Source organism: Macaca nemestrina, chromosome 9 (assembly GCF_043159975.1).
Source record: "Macaca nemestrina isolate mMacNem1 chromosome 9, mMacNem.hap1, whole genome shotgun sequence".
NCBI classification, from domain to species: Eukaryota; Metazoa; Chordata; class Mammalia; order Primates; family Cercopithecidae; genus Macaca; species Macaca nemestrina.
In genome coordinates, this window is record NC_092133.1 from 44,080,531 (window position 1) to 44,099,888 (window position 19,358).

Below are 19,358 nucleotides of genomic sequence, written 5' to 3' on the forward strand. Positions count from 1 at the left end.
CTAATCTTGATGTTTCTCATCATTGATGTGGTACACTAAACCCTGGTACCAAAACCTCATTGGATATTTTTAAATACTTCAATTAACGTACTTCAGTTTCGACTTTTGTGGCACAAACGTCTTTCGTCGTTTCTTCTCGAGTGTCACATTTACCAACCAAATCCTTGAAGATAGCCAAACGACGTTCAGCATTTTCTTCTAATATCTCTCGTTCTTGTAGCAGAGTTTCCCTTCAGAATACAAATTAATCCCATTAAGAAACAGAAACGGAACTACTTTGTGTTTTTGTTTTAAACATCTAAGATTAAGTATATTCTGGATTAAAAGAAAATTTAGGCCAGGTACAGTGGTTCACGCCTGTAATCCCAGTAATTTGGGAGGTGGAGGTGGGTGGATCACTTCAGGCCAGGAGTTTGAAACCAGCCTGGCCAACATGGTGAAACCCTGTCTCTACTAAAAACACAAAAATTAGCCAGGCGTGGTGGTGTGCACCTGTAATCCAAGCTACTCGGGAGGCTAAGGCAGGAGAGGCTAAGGCAGAAGAACTGCTTGAACCCGGGAGGTGCAGGTTGCAGTGAGTCAAGATCGCACCACTGAATTCCAGCCTGGGTGACAGAGCAAGACTCCATCTCAAAAAATAAAAATTAAAGTTAAAATTTAAAAAAAAAAAAAAAAAAAAAAGGGAGAGAAAATTTAAATAGCCATGCATGGGATTAGTAACAGGTATATTCTTTTTTTTCTTTTTTTTTTTTTCCTCTGACACAGAGTCTTGCTCTGTCACCCAGGCTGGAGTGCAGTGACACATTCTCAGCTCACTGTAACCTGCACCTCCCAGGTTTAAGAGATTCTTGTGCCTCAGCCTCCCAAGCAGCTAGGACTTCAGGCACACACCAGTATGCCCAGCTAATTTTCCTATTTTTAGCAGAGATGAGGTTTCACCATGTTGGTCAGGCTAGTCTTGACCTCCTGACCTTAAGTGATCCACCCACCTAGGCCTCCCAAAATGCGGGGATTACAGGCATGAGCCACCACACCAGACCAATAACAGCTGTTTTCTAGCTTGCATAAAGAGATCAGAATTCAGAAGCCATCTAATATAAAAACAAGTAAATTAAGTAAAAAAAAAAAAACTCTAAAAAAGTAAATAAAATTCTCAATTTTTAACTGGACATGAAAGAAATAACTTACTTAAAGTCAGCTTCCCGTTGAGCCCAATATTGAGTAAACTCCTGTGTAACTTCTTCTCGAATTTTAAATTCCAAGGTTAACTTTTCCTTTTTTTCATTTATCAGTTTTTTTTTCAAGTCTTCTATTAAGTCCAACAGTTTCTATAACATGTAAATGATAAAATTCTTATAAAAGAATAAATATATCCCAAGAGAAATACCGTCCAACTGTCCAAAAAATAAAACTTTTCATTTAGTCAATTATGTGTCCTTTTTAATAGTGATAATGTTCTCACTGAAAATTATATGCTTGCAGAGATTCGTTAATCTGAAAAATCAGGTTGGCCTCTCCATATTTAAGAAAAAGACCTTTGGTAACTGAAATGTCTCACCGTCTACCTATACTAAGAAAAGAAGCAAAGTTAATTTGAGCATTTATTATCTATCAAGAACTACTCTGGCGAGTTCCATATTTGCTTCATTTAATCCACACAACTTTCTGTGAGCTTGGTATCATCCATATTTCATAGGTGGGAAGCCTAACCATCAGATATCTGGTAAGTGCTAAAGGTTGAGTTTAAAAGTGGCCTGTAAAAGTCTAAAGCCCAAGGATTGTACACAGCAGAGAAGTTGCTAAGAACACCCACTTACTAATCTGTCAAAGAAAGATGTTACATAAACTTATCTTATTAGGCTTTATAACTATCCAGATGTCAACAGCAATTCTATAGCCTTTGAAACACATACATAATCATGAGAAATGTATAATATGTAAATAAAGCAATAAATAAAACACTTAACATGACCATTATTCAACATAAATTGTAGCATTAACAGCTACATATTCTTTTTAATGCTTCTAATTTAAATTACTCAACAACAAATAATAAACTCTAAGCTACAGATCTTCCAAGGTATCAACTTTATATTTGAAAATAGTTCTATAGATATCCTAACTTCGAAACTCTGCCTCCAAGAATTCATACTGAAGAAATAATTATAATATAACCCTACGTTCTGGCTGTATGAATGCTGATCAGTGTTGTTGTTTTGTGGTAGTAGTTGTGTTTAAATAAAGAAAAAGTGAACCCAACTCAACCAACCTTAAGGGATTGGTTTAATTACGGTACTATCATACAGCAAACTATTATAATCAATAATGATAACCTACATTAATAATTCATGGACCGCGCACGGTGGCTCACGCCTGTAATCCCAGCACTTTGGGAGGCCGAGGCGGGTGGATCACGAGGACAGGAGATCGAAACCATCCTGGCTAACGTGGCGAAACCTCACCTCTACTAAAAAATAAAAAAAATTAGCCGGGCAAGGTGGCGGGCGCCTGCAGTACCAGCTACTCGGGAGGCTGAGGCAGGAGAATGGCGTGAACCTGGGAGGTGGAGCTTGCAGTGAGCTGAGATCGCCCCAGTGCACTCCAGCCTGAGCGACAGAGCGAGACTCATCTCAAAAAAATAAAAATTAAATTAAAAAATTCATACTTTTCACAATTTATTTTTATATAAAGAATACCAGGTTACAAAACAGTAATATATAATAAAAATCCATTAACGTGAGTGGTAGATTTGAAAGATATTTATATTTAAATTTTCTTTTTCATTCTACTATAAATATATAACACTGTTTTAATAATTTTAAACTACACACTTTCTGTGTAAAACAATAAATAATAACTATTGAAGGAGAAATCAGAATGCATGTGGAAAAACCTTCGGAAGTTTATTTTTTTTGAGACGAAGTCTCTCTCTGTCCCCAGGCTGGAGTGCAGTGGTGCGATCTCCACTCCCCGCAAGCTCCGCCTCCCGGGCTCACGCCATTCTTCTGCCTCAGTCTCCCCACTAGCTGGGACTACAGGCGCCTGCCACCATGCCTGGCTAATTTTTTGTATTTTTAGTAGAGACGAGGTTTCGCCGTGTTAGCCAGGATGGTCTCAATCTCCTGACCTCATGATCTGCCCGCCTAGGCCTCCCAAAGTGCTGGGATTACAGGCGTGAGCTGTGAGCCACCGCACTCAGCCGGAAGTTTAATAGTTTTCAATAACTAGATTTTATCATTGTTAGCATCTGATAAAGTTTTTGCTGAAAAAATTCAGGCTGGCTATTATAGCTAAATGAATTTAAGTATATATATGCTAATATCAAGGTATTTTATAATGGTTTTTAGAAGTCCCAATCCTTTGATTAAAATGTGAATAAAGGGCTGGGCACATTGACTCACGTCGGTAATCCCAGCGCTTTGCAAGGCAGGAGGATTGCCTGAGCTCAAAATTTCAAGATTAGCCTGGACAACAGAGCAAGGCCTTGTGTCTACAAAAAAATTTTTAAAAATTAGTTAGGGGTGGTGGCATGCGTCTGCAGTCCTAGCTACTCAGGAGGCTGAGGCAAGAGGATCACTTGAGCCCAGGATTTCCAAGCAGCAGTGAGCCGTAACTATACTATCGCACTCCAGCCTGGGCAACAGAGCAAGACTTTGTCTCTAGAAGAAAACAAATAAAGCATGCCAACACCTAATCATGTTGATTTTTAAATGTCAAATATTAAACAACATTTTGATGAATTTCCTTAAAATACCTAGCCAATCAGATAAGCATTTACACTATATAATCTATCATAAACTATAGCATTAAATATTTTTCTCTAGTAGTTTCAGAAATTTTACTAACCAACATTATAAAAAATTTCAACTTTGAGATGGAAAAAAAAATAAAACTGGGTTTTTTGGTTTGTTTCTTTAAGACAAGGTCTCACTCTGTCACCCAGGCCAGAGTGCAGTGGTACAGTGATGGCTCACTGCTGCCTAGAAATCCTGGACTCAAGCAATCTTCCCACTGCAGCCTCCCAAGTAGCTGGGACTACATGAGTGCGTCATCATGCCTGGCTAATTTTTTTTAATTTTTTTGTAGAGATGGGGTCTCACTATGTTGCCCAGGCTGGTTTTGAAGTCCTGAGCTCAAGCAATCCTCCTACCTCAGCTTCCCAAAGTGCTGGAATTACAGGTGTGAGCCACTATACCAGCCAAACTAGACTATTAATGGCTCCTTTCGTCCCTGAGGAGGTACTATTTAATACATTACAAAAGCCCAAGTAACAAGGTCTAATCACATCGTGACCAGATAAAGTGGGACTTGTACTACATCTGAAGCTATCATTCTTGTTTCCAAACATATGTTCAATAATCGCTTTCAGGGACATGAAGGTAAATTATTAAAATGAGAGTATTTAGCCCAATACATCATCGATCTACTAATACTTCTGCAATCCAAAAAAGTACTGATTTGTGATATGTCAACAACATTAAAGCACACCCATGAAGACAGGTCTACTAGTGTTTCTAGGACACTGGTAAGAGGACTCCATGTATACTCATGGAGTTATGGCCAATTAAAGAGGGGATTAGGTGGCCAGGTAAGGTGGCTCATGCCTGTAATCCCAGCACTTTGGGAGGCTGAGGCAGGCAATCACAAGGTCAGGAGTTCGAGACCAGCCTGGCCAACATGGTGAAACCCCGTCTCTACTAAAGATACAAAAAAACTTAACTGGGTATGGCTGCGCATGCCTATAATCCCAGCTACTCAGGAGGTTAAGGGAGGAGAATCACTTGAACCCAGGAGGTGGAGGTTGCAGTGAGCCGAGATTGTGTCATTGCACTCTAGTCTGGGCAACAGGGCAAGACGCTCTCTCCAAAATAAATAAAAAAATAAATATATATACACACACACACACACACACACACACACACACACACACTATAATTGGACAGAAGCTGAAAAAAAACTGTTATATCTTATTTATCATAATAAGATGACAAACAATTACTGTTTTTGAAGATATGGGATCACAGGTACTTGGTAGATATTTTTAGCACTTGTACTTGAGACTGCAAAATAAAAGTCTGATGGAATACATAAAATCACTTAGTGAAAGGATACTCACATGGTCTATAAGTATCACCCCATAGATAACATGCTTTTGCAATAAAGATCTGAAATACTGTATCTAAACCAAGTGAGCAAAACTTAGCATCTCTAAGAATGGAAAAATCAGACATCATGTGGCTCTTAGTGTGATGCAACGGAAAATTTACAACTTAACCTACATAAAAAGCTTCCCTAATGTATTAAACCTAAGTGATGAAGAAATAATCAAACAAATCTAGATTGCAGGTATTCTATGAGAAAACTAGGACCCACTTTTCAAAAATGTCAGTGCTAGATTAGAAATAATTAAAGAAACACAATAATCAAAAGCAATTGTTAACTCTGGCTGTTGACAAAAACAAAGTGGCAATAAAGAACATATCGGGAACACTGGAGAAATCTCAATACAAACAGTATATGAGTTTATATTAGTGTATCAATGTTGAATTTCTTGGGTATGAAAATTTCATGGTCTTGTGATCATGACGAAAATGCCCATGTTCTTAGAAAAATATGTTCAACTATTTAGATGTAAGGTGTCATTATGTCTGGATCTTATTTTCAAATTGTACAGAGCAAAAGATGTGTATTTGCATACTCATAAAATGGTAACTGGAGAATCCAGGTGAAGGATAAATGAGTATTCATTGTACTAGTCTTTCTACAGGTTTGAAATTTTTCAAAATATAAAATTGAACACAAAAACTTCAGTGTATTGTCGAAAAAAACTGAAGAGAGAGCGCCTTAAGATTTAACCTGAACTTCAGAATAAGAAGACAAGCATAGAAGTATGAGTTCTTAATACATACTCTTTTCTCCTCGTGGCTAATGAAAGCCTTATTTTCCTCTAATGTTTTATCTAGATCTTCATCAATAAGTTTAGTTTCCACATTTTGAGTTTCTTCAGAGTTTTCTAGCTCCTCAACTAAATCCTCGTCTTCCATCAAATCTTCCAGACTATTTTCCCATGAAATGGTGGCTCTTTTTACATTTAATATTTTATTATTTGAATTATTGTCTAGTGATACATCTTGAGAAGATCTGACAGGTCCAAATAATTTCTCTTGAGAGGAATTTAAAGTGTCTGGGACACAAACCTGTTAAAATATTCAATGTGACTTTTAAAACAGAAAAGACAAGAACTGTCCACTAGAAAATGATTATTTTATAAATTTAAGTCAAATGAAAACTCAAGTGTTAAAGGAAAAACTATTCAAACAAACATACAAACAGGAATCACCATCCCTAAATGAACATTCTGATAGGAAAAAAGCTACTTACACATGCAAACTAGAGGAAAAAATCTATCTTCCTGGGCTAAGTTCTCAGTATTAATCTTAGTAGAGGGTTTTCTAATTACCCAGAAGTACCAAATGAACAAGATGAATGGCAGAGCAGACAATTCATTCCAAAAATACTCATTAATTTGTAACTGATGTTTATTATTAACTCTTATTACTAAAGGTCATTTTAATCCTAGCATGGGCAACTTTCAATCCTTTCTCATGTCTTCCTACTTGGTCAAATATTTACCTTTTTAATTTTCAATTATTTCCTAGGCTTACAGTATCAAGTACAACATATTTATTTCAAGAAAAAGTATTAATATTCTAAGAAGAAGCTTAATAAAATAAATATTTACTTTTTGTGCAATGGCTGAGAACTTCAATACATTGAGTGTTTCATCATAGGCTAAATAACATTGGCTGATGTTGACAATCATACATATTTTCCCTTTACCATTAAAAAAACTTTGAAAATAGTGAGTCAGTTTACTTTCCCGGAAAGGCACATGCTGTTGAAACCTATGGAAAAAATTTTCAGAAAACACTGTAAGTTAAAACACATCTCATGAAGTCGGGGTGCTGACAAATTTTACAAAGAAATAATTAAGCCACCTATCATGAAATTAAACTTTAGGGTAGCAATTAGTTCCAGATGTAATAGTCCTTCTCAGTTTTCATTTTATCTTTTCTTGCTTGTTTTTGTTTTTGTTTTGAGACAGGGTCCAGCTCGGTTGCCCAGACTGGAGTACAGTGGCACTCACAACTTACTGCAGCCTCAATCTCTTAGGCTCAAGCGATCCTCTCGCCTCTGCCTCCAGGTTAGCAGGGATTATGGGCGCCTGCCACCACATCTGGTTAATTTTTTATTTTTATTTTTAGTAGAGATGAGGCTGGTCTTAAACTGCCGGGCTCAAGCAATCCTCCTGCCTTGGCCTCCAGAAGTGCCGGGATTACAGGCATAAGCCACCAGGCCTGGCTATTTGTTTTAACTGCTGCTACTTACTAACAATAATTCACTATGTAAAATATAAAGAAAACCACATTTAACTGGGTTATGTTCTCTAGTATAGAGCAAGTATATAAGAGATGTCATGAAACACCCTAAGTAGAAATGGTGAAGGCTGATTTATATTTACTCAGCCTAAAATGCTAATTAATACAAAAATCTATTGCATCTAGAACCACACACAATGCACTAAGAAAAAGGTGGTTTTAGATCCTAAACCAGCATTAGAAGCTTCTCATTTACAGTGTCTATTGGTACAGATTTGCCATAGAAAATACTGACTTTACTTGATGAGTTACTGGCATCAACTGACACTTCTATCAGTCTTTAATCCAAGATCTCTTAAGCACTTGAATCACAATCTATACACAGTCATTACATAAGAAGCAGGTTAAAAATCAAAAAAGAACTTTCTAAAAACAAAAAATTTGAAAGTTTAAATACTATAATATTTAATAAGCTAATAACACTTTCAGAAACTTACTTTGACTTTTCACTATTCTTCAAGACGTTAATACACTTTCCCAGAGTCAATAAAGAAGTGTTGATATTCCCAGTCTCTCTTAACCTTTCACCTTCATTCTGTGTCTTCATAGTTCGTTCTGAACCAGCAAGATCACATAAAGATAATCTGAATTAAGAAAAGAAAAATTACTTTAAAAGTTCTTCAAAACAATTACAAATAATTACAATTTAAAGAAGATTCAACTTACTCACTGACTCGAATTACACGAGACATTTCAGAATCTTCAATCTGTAATATTTTAATAGTGAATATGCTGTGACTGAAATACAAAGATCAAATGTTATCATTTTAATTTCTGCATTCTAAATAGGAGAGACAAGTATTCAAATCAACCTTATTTATACCCTAGTATTAACTACAGTCCACCATTGCATTTTCCAATTAGCTGTTAGATATTTCAACCCAGTGTTCTACTGTCACTTATATACCCAAATGCCTAAAATCACCTTTTGCCTAGCTCTAAATCCCTCCAATTACCTCCTGACAGTTCAACTTCTACTAACAGTATCATTTATAACAAAGTCACAATTTGTTTGAAAAGATAGTATTAGTTAACACGGTATTATATATAGCTAATACTCTGAATACACACGAAAGCAAAGCATACATTTGACCTATAGATGCAGATCTTGTATTGTCCCATGCCCAACTGACTATGGGAACAGGGCTCCTTCTCTCTTAAGAAAAAGCCTGCTTTAATTATCTCACTGCTTAAACTTATTTCCTTTGCCTCTCATCCCCCAAACCCATCAAAACATATTTCCTTAACCCCTTGAGATTATACCCTCACTGAGTATATTTATATAGTATTCAGGGGATAAGTGAGAAAGACCCAGAGAAAAGGCCACCATTATTACCAACTCCAAAAATACTGAGCTTAGATACTGACATAAAGAAAAAGTAACAATACCTCAGACTTCCTATAAATTAATAAACCTGTCAGGACAGGAAACAGTATTGATAAACGTGTTTAGTGTTATTCTGTTTACCAAATGTTTTTTATGCCTTATAAATTTATTTAACAGACGAGAACCTACTGCCCACTTTAATGTAAAATTAGTTGTGTTTAAATTAGCATAGAATACCATACCATCGGTGATTCAAGTTTACTCTTACAGAGTTTATTCTTTACCTCCTACTGGAAGCATTATTCAATTTTGTGAAGGCAACACTCTGGTGCTTTATTCCTAGTTTTAAAAGTCTATAGGCTTCTTTGGAATCAGATACTTGAATCCATTGTAGATCTTTAAAAAATAAAGAGGATATATATTAATTTATTAAGACAAAGAATGTGCTCTACAATGCAATCTCTTTGGAAGTCTTTTCCTAGTGACATATAATGAAATCTTCCTTCTGACAACACATCCTAGCTGGAGTCAACTCAGTTATTTCAGGTCACACCAGAGGGGAAGATTATAACAATGTTCAATGTAATTTAAATTACACAAACACACAAAGTAAATGTTTGTCAACAGAGTCTGCCAAATGGAAAATTAAATACAGTAACAATTCCTTAGAATTAGACACTCAGGGAAAAAAAGAGAGGCAAAATACAGTACAGACTAAACCTGTAAAATTACCTAGTTATTAAACACTGAAGATTGTAATTTATTAGTGAATCATAAAATCAGATTTATTGAATAATGACCAGTATTTTAATTGTTTTTTATTTTTTATTTTTTATTTTTGGAGACAGGGTCTCACTCTGTTGCTCAGCCTGGAGTGCAAAAGTGTGACCATGGCTCTCTACAGCCTTGACCTCCTAGGCTCAAGTGATCCTCCTGCCTCAGCCTCCTGAGTAGATGGGACTAAAAATGCATACCACCATGCCAGGCTAATTTTTGTATTTTTTGTAGAGATGGCGTTTTGCCATGTTGCCCAAGCTGGTCTCGAATTCCTGAGCTCAAGTGATCCACCCACCTCAGCCTCCCAAAGTGCTGGGATCACAAGTGTGAGCCACTGCATCTGGCCAGCATTTTATAGAAATGACAAAGAATATAGAAAATATCACAGTGCATTCCTTGTAGTAGAAGTATAATTAAGGAAATTTTTCGTTGTAAATATTACATATGTATATATATACATGCATGTAGGTACTGAGTCATGATGTTATTAATATGTATTTCCTACTGTGAATTGTTTTAAAAGATTAGAAAAAACACTCTGGAAGGATAGTAACATTTCATAGCTGCAAAATTTAGACACTGTTACAAAGTAGGAGAATAACGTGAATATAATCATACATAGCTTTTCCCATCACCACAAATTCAATTAATGATACTCAAGCAAATACAATACCAAAATAGACCCCTTTATATTCAAGTTTAATAAATACACCAAAACATACTTCCAAAACACAAAATTATCTTCTTCTCTTAATGTTAATAATTAGCATTACAATTTTCAATTTTCTATTTGCTTTAGTCTTACAGCTAGCACAAAGCCCAAGGAGAGAACTTCAGAACAATAAAATAAAAATATTCAGAGTATACCTTTTATAAAAGAATAGCCCTTTACATCTTGGGAAAGGCGCAGCATCTTTCTCTTTTGGAATTTAGATGATACAGGAACAAACAAGTCATAAATATATTCATTGTAAATTTCAAAGAAAGAAACCCACACAGAAAATTTTATATTATTAGCCATATTCAAGCTGGCTTGTTCACAATCTTTTATGGATTCTTCAAACTCTGAGATATTCAAAGAGTTAGTTAAACTTCCTACAAAAAAAAAAGAAAAAGAAAAAACAATAATCACAAAAGTAAGCAACTGACTAAAAATGTGACAAAAGTACAGATCGATTCCCAGACTTGAAAAACCAAGTATGCTTAATCTTTTGACCATCTATGTTAAACACTTTTTGGAACAAAGGAAGATGTAAATAATATTTGGAGTAACCAGAGTTAGACTACTCCCTATCATTCCTTTCTTTTTCAAAATATGTTAATGAACCAACACAAATTAAATGTAAAGGACAAAGAAAAACAAAACTGTCTTTCAAATTCAATATTAAAGTTGTAACCAGTAAAAGGGGTATCTGTAATATTTAATACAAACAAAACATTACAATGACTGACATTTCATACAAATATGTATCATTTTCCAGGTATTACCGACTATGTCATTACAGAAAGTAAATCCTTAGTAACCAAAGAAGAGGTCTATAGAAAAAAAATAAACACAATGTATAAACAATTTTTTTTTTTTTTTTTTTTTTGAGATGGAGTCTCACTCTGTCCTCAGGCTGGAGTGCAGTGGCGCAATCTAGGCTCACTGCAACCTCCACCCTCTGAGTTCAAGTATTCTCCTGCTTCAGCCTTCCGGGTAGCTAGGACTACAGGCCCACGCCACCATGCCCAGCCAATTTTTTTATTTTTACTAGAGACGGGGTTTCACCATGTTGGCCAGGACCTCATGATCCACCCGCCTCGGCCTCCCGAAGTGCTGGGATTACAGGCGTGAGCCACCGCGCCTGGCCTAAAAATTTTTTAATAATAAAAATAAAACATTAGAAGTTATTTAAAAATTAAAAGCTTTTCAAATGTACTTCATATAATCAATATATCAAAGATAGGTGAGCAATGAAACCTTACCATAAAGAGTATCATCACCGTCATTATGCATAGTAACCTAAAATAGAAAGATTGTTTCAAAAGAATTTAAAAAAATTTTCATTAAGGTTAAATAATCAAGATATTAATTACCTATCCAAATAAGTCACTACCAAATCACAACCTTTCATCCACCCAATTCAATGAATTCTTTAATTTTTCCCAGTTAAATAATATAGTTTCACGGGAAAATACAGAGAACTATGAAAAATATTATCATGTATAATCCCTGCCACTCTGGTTGGTTACTATCAATATTTTAATATATTCCCCTTCTATGGTTTTCCCCACACTTATGTTGTAAGCTTTTTCTCCTTATAATTAAAAATTGTTTACAACAGTTGATGGCTATATAACTCATGTGAAATGACTTAATTATTCCCTTATTATTAAACATTTAAATTATTCAAGTTTTGCCAAATATCTTTCTGTATTTTCTTCTGCATTCTAATTATTTCCTTAGAAATAGAAATAAACCCATTTCCTTGGAGTATACACCTAAAACTGAACTGGAGGATGAAAAGATATAAAATATTTTAATGTTCTCACTCTTAACATAGTATTGCCAATTTGCTTTCTAGAACCATTTACAATGTATGAAAGTACATGATCTGATTTTTTTTTTAACGTTTTAATCATTTCATAGGCAAAACAGTATCATGTTTTAACTGGATAATTTGTTAGAATTTTTTCTTTTTTTCTTTTTTTTTGAGACAGAGTCTTGCTCTGTCACCCAGGCTGGAATGTAGTGGCACAATCTCAGCTCACTGCAACCTCCACCTCTGGGGTTCAAGAGATTATTGTGCCTCAGCCTCCCAAGTAGCTGAGGCTACAGGTGTGAGTCACCACGCCCAGCTAATGTTTTGTATTTTTAATAGAGACAGGGTTTCACCATGTTGGCCAGGCTGGTCTCGAACTCCTGGTCTCAAGTGATCTGCCTGCCTCAGCCTCCCAAAGTTCTCAGATTACAGGCATGAGCCACCATGCTCAGTGAAAAAATTTTTTTCATTATTAATGATTCTAATTTCCTTTATGAATTGGCTATGGAGTTATCCACCAATCTCCATAAATTTTGTTAAAATACAATGTTACTTTCAGAGACCATAGTCTTAGACTCAACTTTGAACTCCACTGGTAACACACTTTTTACTGCCTTAAAACCCTGGTTTCTAAATGTTTTAAAAAAGAAAAATTCGCATTAATAGGTTAAAAATATTTACAAAAACAATTAGTAGTTTTTAACAGCCTTGAATAGAATAATGTCTGAAAATATACTACAAAATCCAGAAGGCACAAGAGGAATAAACAGACCAGTATAACTTCATTTTTTAAAGTTGATATGGTACCACCTTCTATAAAATAATTCCTCCTCACAGTATTTTACATATGTATTTATTGTCAGTCTCCATGAGGGCAGTACCATTTGTCCTCAAAACTGAAAATGTTGCCTGGAAAAAAAATAGGTGACTGAATAAAATTTGTTGAGTAGATGAATACTGAAAAACACAATGGGCCAGGCTTGGCAGCTCAAACATGTAATCTCAACACTTTGGAAGGCCAAGGGAGGGGGATCTCTTGAGGCCAAGAGTTCAAGTCCAGCCTAGGCAACATACCAAGACTCCATTTCTACAAAAAAATCAAAACAGCCAGGAGCAGTGGCATGCCCCGTAGTTCCAGCTACTCAGAGGAGGTTGAGGCAGGAGAACCACTTGTGTCCAGGAGTTCAAGACAGCAGTGAGCTATGATCATACACCACTATACTCCAGCCTGGAGGACAAAGGAAGATCTTGTCTCTAAAAACTAAAAAAAGGAAGAAAAAAAAAGAAAAACACAATGGGGGCAGGGGAGAAACAAGCAATAAGCCAGAAAATTTGCAACCCATACAGTAATACAATAATAATGTATTCATTTTTTAAATACATTTTAATAAATCAGTAAACAAGTCATACAATACTAGAGAAATGGACAAAGAATGTACGTGACAAATCACAGGAAAAAATTCTAAGATGTACTAATCACCTAATTTACCATTAAAGAAATATAAAGTAAGCTCAAGTGAGCCATTTTTTACCTATCAAACCAGACATTATTAAATATCTAATCTTGGCCTGAGTTTGGGAAAATTAGCACCAAACATATTTGCAATGGAATGTTTCTTCACTGAAACACTGTTCAAAATAGCAAAACATAGAAACAATACAAATGGCCATCCATGGAGACTTGGCTTTAAAAGCTGATTTAAAATTTAAAAAAAGAAGTTAAAGACATAACAGATAAAAGGTACATGATTTAAGGTTGGAAAAGTTTTAGGATATGCTAAATGAAATACCAAGTCACAGAATGGTAAGCATAGTAAGATCTCTTTTTTGTTTTTTAAAAAAAAAAAAAAACCTGTATCATACATATAAAGACAAAGGTATGAAGATATACACATCATATATATGTTTGTGTATATACAGATAGAAAGCTCTGCGTATGGATTTTATACAGAGAGAGAAAAGGCCCAAAAAAGATGCTTTCCAATCTATTAATAATTTTTTCTTTAGGAATGAAATTAAAGGAAACTTTTACTTTTTACTTCTTACATTCCCTATTTTAAATTTTGGGTACATATTACTTTCACAATTAAAAAACAGAATTTTAAAAAATCATTACATAAAAAGCACAATGCTGGCTCTACAACAATCAAAAAAGATTTCAGAACCATTTACATTTGTATTGTTTAAACATTCTTGCTGTTGGTACAAATAGAAAAGATGTCTTCAAACTTTAAGCTTTATTTTTCTCGAAAAAATAAATAATAAAAAACACTAACACCACAAAACAGATTCCAATATATGTTGAAACAATCTAAAGGGTTTATAAGAAGTCAGGAATTGTACATATTTTACATACTAAAATATTTTCATACCTCTTTAATTTGCCGAAGCAATGCACTTTTGCCAGCAATTTCTTCTTTCTCTTGTTCTGATGATAACCGTAAGTACTCTCTGGATCTATGTGGTTTAAGGTTCATCTTTGTATACAGTCTTTCTTGAAGACTATCAAATAATACATTCAAAGTTCGAGGCAGAATGCCCATATTTTCTTCTGTGCCTGCAAAAGGAATTTTTGTGTTGCACTTTCTCAGTCTACTAGGAAAGAGGAAACTTTCCTTGTTTATTAAAGCTCCTTTTATACTACCAATAGGCAAGAGTCAACAATTAAAACGAAAATGTTAGAAGGTGAGGATTACTCAGTTTTCCATCACTTTGTTATTCACTGTAGGTAATTACCAACATTTTATTGACTATTATTCTGATGTAAACCTGAAATTTTACATTCAGATAATGCAACCATATTAAGATTTGTAATCATCCATAACCACAAACTATAAAGGTAAAATGAAATATAAAATTTCTTCCTGGTCATTTATGCTTAATTCTCTGTATCGCATCAATACTTTTTACGGATTTTAATCATCATCTAAATCTCTATCAATGGGTATTTTTGCAAATGAATTAAATAAATTTGAATTAAAAGCCAATAGCAAGGCCAGGCGTGGTGGCACTTGCCTGCAATCCAAGCACCTTGGGAGACCAAGGTGGGTAGATCACCTGAGGTCAGGAGTTTGAGACTAGCCTACCCAAAATGGTGAACCCTCATTTCTACAAAAATATAAAAATTGGCTTGGCAAAATATAAAAAACTGGTGGCGCACGCCTGTAGTCCCAGCCACTCCGGAAGCTCAGTAGCTGAGGCAGGAGAGTCGTTTGAACCCAGGAAGCAGAGGTTGCAGTGAGCCGAGATCACACCACTGCACACCAGCCTGGGCGACAGAGTGAGACTGTCTCCAGAAAAAAAACCAACAGCAATACATAATCAATATGCTAGTACTATTAAAAATAGAGCAAACACATACTAGGTAATACCGACATAACTACATGTATGTATTATAAAAATACTGAGTGATTATTACTGCTTCCTTATCCTTTCCAACCAAAATAAAACAATATTTACCTTGAAATGTATATGTTTTTCCTGAATTGGTTAGCCCGTAAGTAAAAATCAGACGACTTTGTCCTTTCAAGAGGTCTTTTACTGGTTGCATAATGCAACCCTGAAAGAATTCCTTCTGTGTAGTTGCTGGGCCAAAAACCTAAGCAAGTATTTTTTAAAAACTATTTTTAGAAAATTCAAGTTAATATTAATAGTACGTTCCAACCCAACACACTGTTTAAAAATTTTAAAGATTCATTCTTAAAACAGGTGCCACATTCCCACTCCCACAAATACATTTGATAGTTTTACTACCAGAAAGTTTTCAAGATAGAAATCTATACCAAGGAATCAAGTATTCACCTAAGTTTTGAAAAGAATATTTCTTAAAAATATATTAATAATAATTTTAACACTACAGTAATCTGTTTACATCCAATTATATATTTCCAGACCTGAGATTTGAGTCTTATCCTTAAGGAAAAAATACTAGAACCTAAAATCTAAGTTGCATAAGCACAAAATGTATAGTTCACTATATATAATTATATAGCAATTTAGCCTAAGCCAAGTCTCTTTATCTTTAAAACAAAAAACAAAAACACTTCAGTTTTACCTTGGAAAAACTGAATTTCTGGGCCATCTGCCCCGAGCTTTTCTCACTTAACCGACCAAGGATGCATTGAGGCTCTTTCAGCACAACAGTCTGTGAATCCAGAATATGCACACAGCCCTAGAATACATACCCCCAATAAATAAAAACTAGTATTTTGCCAATTTAAAAGAAAGTAAAATATTAAAATTCTATTAAATTCAACACAAACCTCAGACTCATGTTCTTTTTCTGACTGTGTAAATGGTCTTATTCGAAGACAAACCTGGAGATAATCTTTAGATTCGAAACTGTTTGCCTTAAAAAATAAAGGAGAACAATATTGTGTTTTTTAAAGATATGGCTTTTCAGAGACCACCTTTCCTTAACATAGCTAATTTTTACATAATAATCTAAGATCATAAAGAATTTCTAAGCAGTCACTATCCGGCTTTTAATCATGTTAGAAAAAACAAATTTATTTAAATAAAAACAAAATACACCAAAAAAGATCCAATTTCCTCCATCTCCTGTATTTATACGTGAAGTTTACAAAAAGCCTTTATTCCACAAAAGCCTAATATAATTAATGAGGCCCTAAGTCATTGGAAAATATAACTCTAGAATAAATCAAAAGTAACTAGAATATTCTATTATTCAAATGCTCAATTCCATGAGGCATTCAGAATTTTTTTACTATGTACCATTCTCCTTGTTACTTTTTCTGAGAAGAAACGTGCGTAGAAAATATAATTTTAAAGAAATGTTTTAACTTTAAAAAAAAAAAAAAAAAGGAAACAACTACTTGACAAATGCAACTTAACCAAAACAGACATAACTAGAAAATCTGAATAACCCAATTTCTATTAAGCAAACTGAATCCATTTTCAAACTAAATAATGACACACACAAAAAATCCAGGCCCTAGTAGTTTAACGGTAAAGTCTATCAAACATTTAAGAAAATAATCAGCCCAGGAGCGGTGACTCATGCCTGTAATCCCAACGCTTTGGTAGGCCGAGGCGGGTGGATCACCTGAGGTCGGGAGTTCCAGACCAACCTGACCAACATGGAGAAACCCCATTTCAACTAAAAATACAAAATTAGCCAGGCATGGATTAGCCAGGCATGGTGGCGCATGCCAGTAATCCCAGCTGCTCGGGAGGATGAGGCAGGAGAATTGCTTGAACCTGGGAGGCTGAGATTGCGGTGAGCCGAGATGGCTCCACTGCACTCCAGCCTGGGCAACAAGAGCGAAACTCCAACTCAAAAAAAACCCACACAAATTGTACATAAACTCTTTAAGAAAATACAGGAAGAGAAAATATCTTAACTAATTTTGAGTTTGACATAACCTGAATGACACAACTGACAAAGATAGCCTCAGAAAAAAATTAGAACACAAAATAGCACATTAAGATATACGCAAAATTTCCCACGCAAAATTTCCCACACAAAATACTAGCCAATATATAAAACAGGATAATAATATCTGACCAAGAATGGTTTATCCTAGGACTATAAAGTCAGTTTAACATTCAAAAATCAATCCAGGCAATTAACCATATTAAAAGAATAAATGAAGAGAAACTTTTATCTCTACAGATGGAAAAACAGCATTTGACAAAATCCAACGTCCATTTGTAATAAAAAATCTCAGCAGAGTGTAATGAATGCAAACTTCCTCATCCTGATAAAGGGCACTTACAAAAAATCTATAGCTAACAACACACTTAACAGGAAAGACTCAATCTAAGATAAGTAGCAAAATGAGTAATAAGAGGATTTCTGCTTCCCCACTTCCAGTAACACTGTATTAAAGGTTCTAGCTGGTGTAGTTGGGCGTGAGGGGGGAAAGGAAATGGGGGAAGAAAAAAGGAGGGGTAAGGGAAAGAAAAAGAAAGGGAAGAGAAAAGGAAAGGAAAAAGGTAAAAGGGAAGGGAAGAAGAGAAAGAAAGAAAGAAGGGGAGGGGAAAGAAGGGGAAAGAAAAGGAAAAGAAAAATGGAAGAAAAAAAAGGAAATGAAAAGACAAAAGTCATCCAAATTGGAAAGGAAGAAACAAAATTTTCTTTATTTAGAAACAACATGAACATATGCATACAAAATCCAACAAATCTACAAAAAATTAACGTATACTAACAGAATGCTAATCAGAGGTTACTTGGAGGTGTGATGGGAGGGAGGACTTACAAGGAGCCTCAAGGAAACTTTTGAGGGTAATGGATATATTCATTAGCTTGACTTTGGTGACAGTTACACAAGTGTATGCATATGTCAAAACTTATCAAACTGCATATTTGAAATACATGCAGTTTTTCATTATGCCTAAATAAAGCAACTAAAAATATTATTTACAATAGCATCAAATAACCTAAAATGTTATAAATATGTTTGACAAAAGACATGAAAGGCCTCTACACTGACAAGTAAAAAATACCGCTGAGACATTAAAGACCTAAATAAAATGAAGAATACCATGTTCATGGATTAAAACTCAATATTGTCAAGATGTTAATTCTCTCCAAATTGATCCACAGATTTAATGCAAACTCAATCAAAAATCCCAGGATGCTGCCTTGTAGAAAATGGTAAGCTGATTCTAAAATTTATGAATATGCAAACGACCTAGAAAAGCAAAAATTTTCCTAGAAAAGAAAAGCAAAATTGGAGAATTCACACTACCTAATTTCAAGAATCATTATAAACCTACAGAAATAGATGGTGTTGTGTTGAAATAAGGACAAATAGGTCAAAGGAAGAGAATAAAATCCAGAAACAGATACATATATACAGTCATTTGTAAAGGCACCAAAACAATGGGGAAAGTCTTTTCAATAGATAATGCTGAAATAACTATTTATGTAGTTCAAAAAATGTATGGAAGCTAAAACGAAAAAGAAAAAAGTTAACCTGGGTCCCTGTATCAACTGCACACAAAAACTGTTCAAAATGGACCATAGATATAACTACTCAAATGAAAACTATAAAATTTCTAGAAAAAGTAAGACAAAAACTTCGGGGAAGGCAAAAGTTTCTTAAAGAGAACACACACACACAAATTCACCAAAAAAGAAAAATAAATGTTAAATTGAATGCCTTTAAATTTTAAAACATCTGATCAAGACACTATTAAGCTGACAAAGGATCTGTATACACAAAGATTTCTCACACAACACTAATGAAACAACCTAATTTAAATGGGAAAAAGACCTGAAGAGGCACTTTACAAAGAAAGTAGAAAAATGGCCAAGAATACTTG

General features: G+C 34.7%; 1 protein-coding gene across 3 annotated transcripts in view; it reads right to left on the bottom strand.

The window, feature by feature from the left end:
* LOC105480525 (kinesin family member 20B) overlaps positions 1-19,358 on the bottom strand; it is a 69,658-nt gene that overhangs the window by 45,677 nt on the left and 4,623 nt on the right. For all 3 annotated transcript variants that reach the window (XM_011739549.2, XM_011739540.2, XM_011739556.2), the window contains exons 3-15: positions 16,331-16,417; positions 16,123-16,239; positions 15,528-15,666; positions 14,441-14,625; positions 11,512-11,548; positions 10,411-10,638; positions 9,051-9,162; positions 8,106-8,177; positions 7,877-8,023; positions 6,743-6,905; positions 5,910-6,197; positions 1,189-1,328; positions 92-230 (exon numbers count right to left, since the gene is read on the bottom strand). In XM_011739549.2, the coding sequence (XP_011737851.2) occupies positions 92-230; positions 1,189-1,328; positions 5,910-6,197; positions 6,743-6,905; positions 7,877-8,023; positions 8,106-8,177; positions 9,051-9,162; positions 10,411-10,638; positions 11,512-11,548; positions 14,441-14,625; positions 15,528-15,666; positions 16,123-16,239; positions 16,331-16,417 (1,854 nt within the window). The remainder of the gene's footprint in view (positions 1-91; positions 231-1,188; positions 1,329-5,909; positions 6,198-6,742; positions 6,906-7,876; positions 8,024-8,105; positions 8,178-9,050; positions 9,163-10,410; positions 10,639-11,511; positions 11,549-14,440; positions 14,626-15,527; positions 15,667-16,122; positions 16,240-16,330; positions 16,418-19,358) is intronic.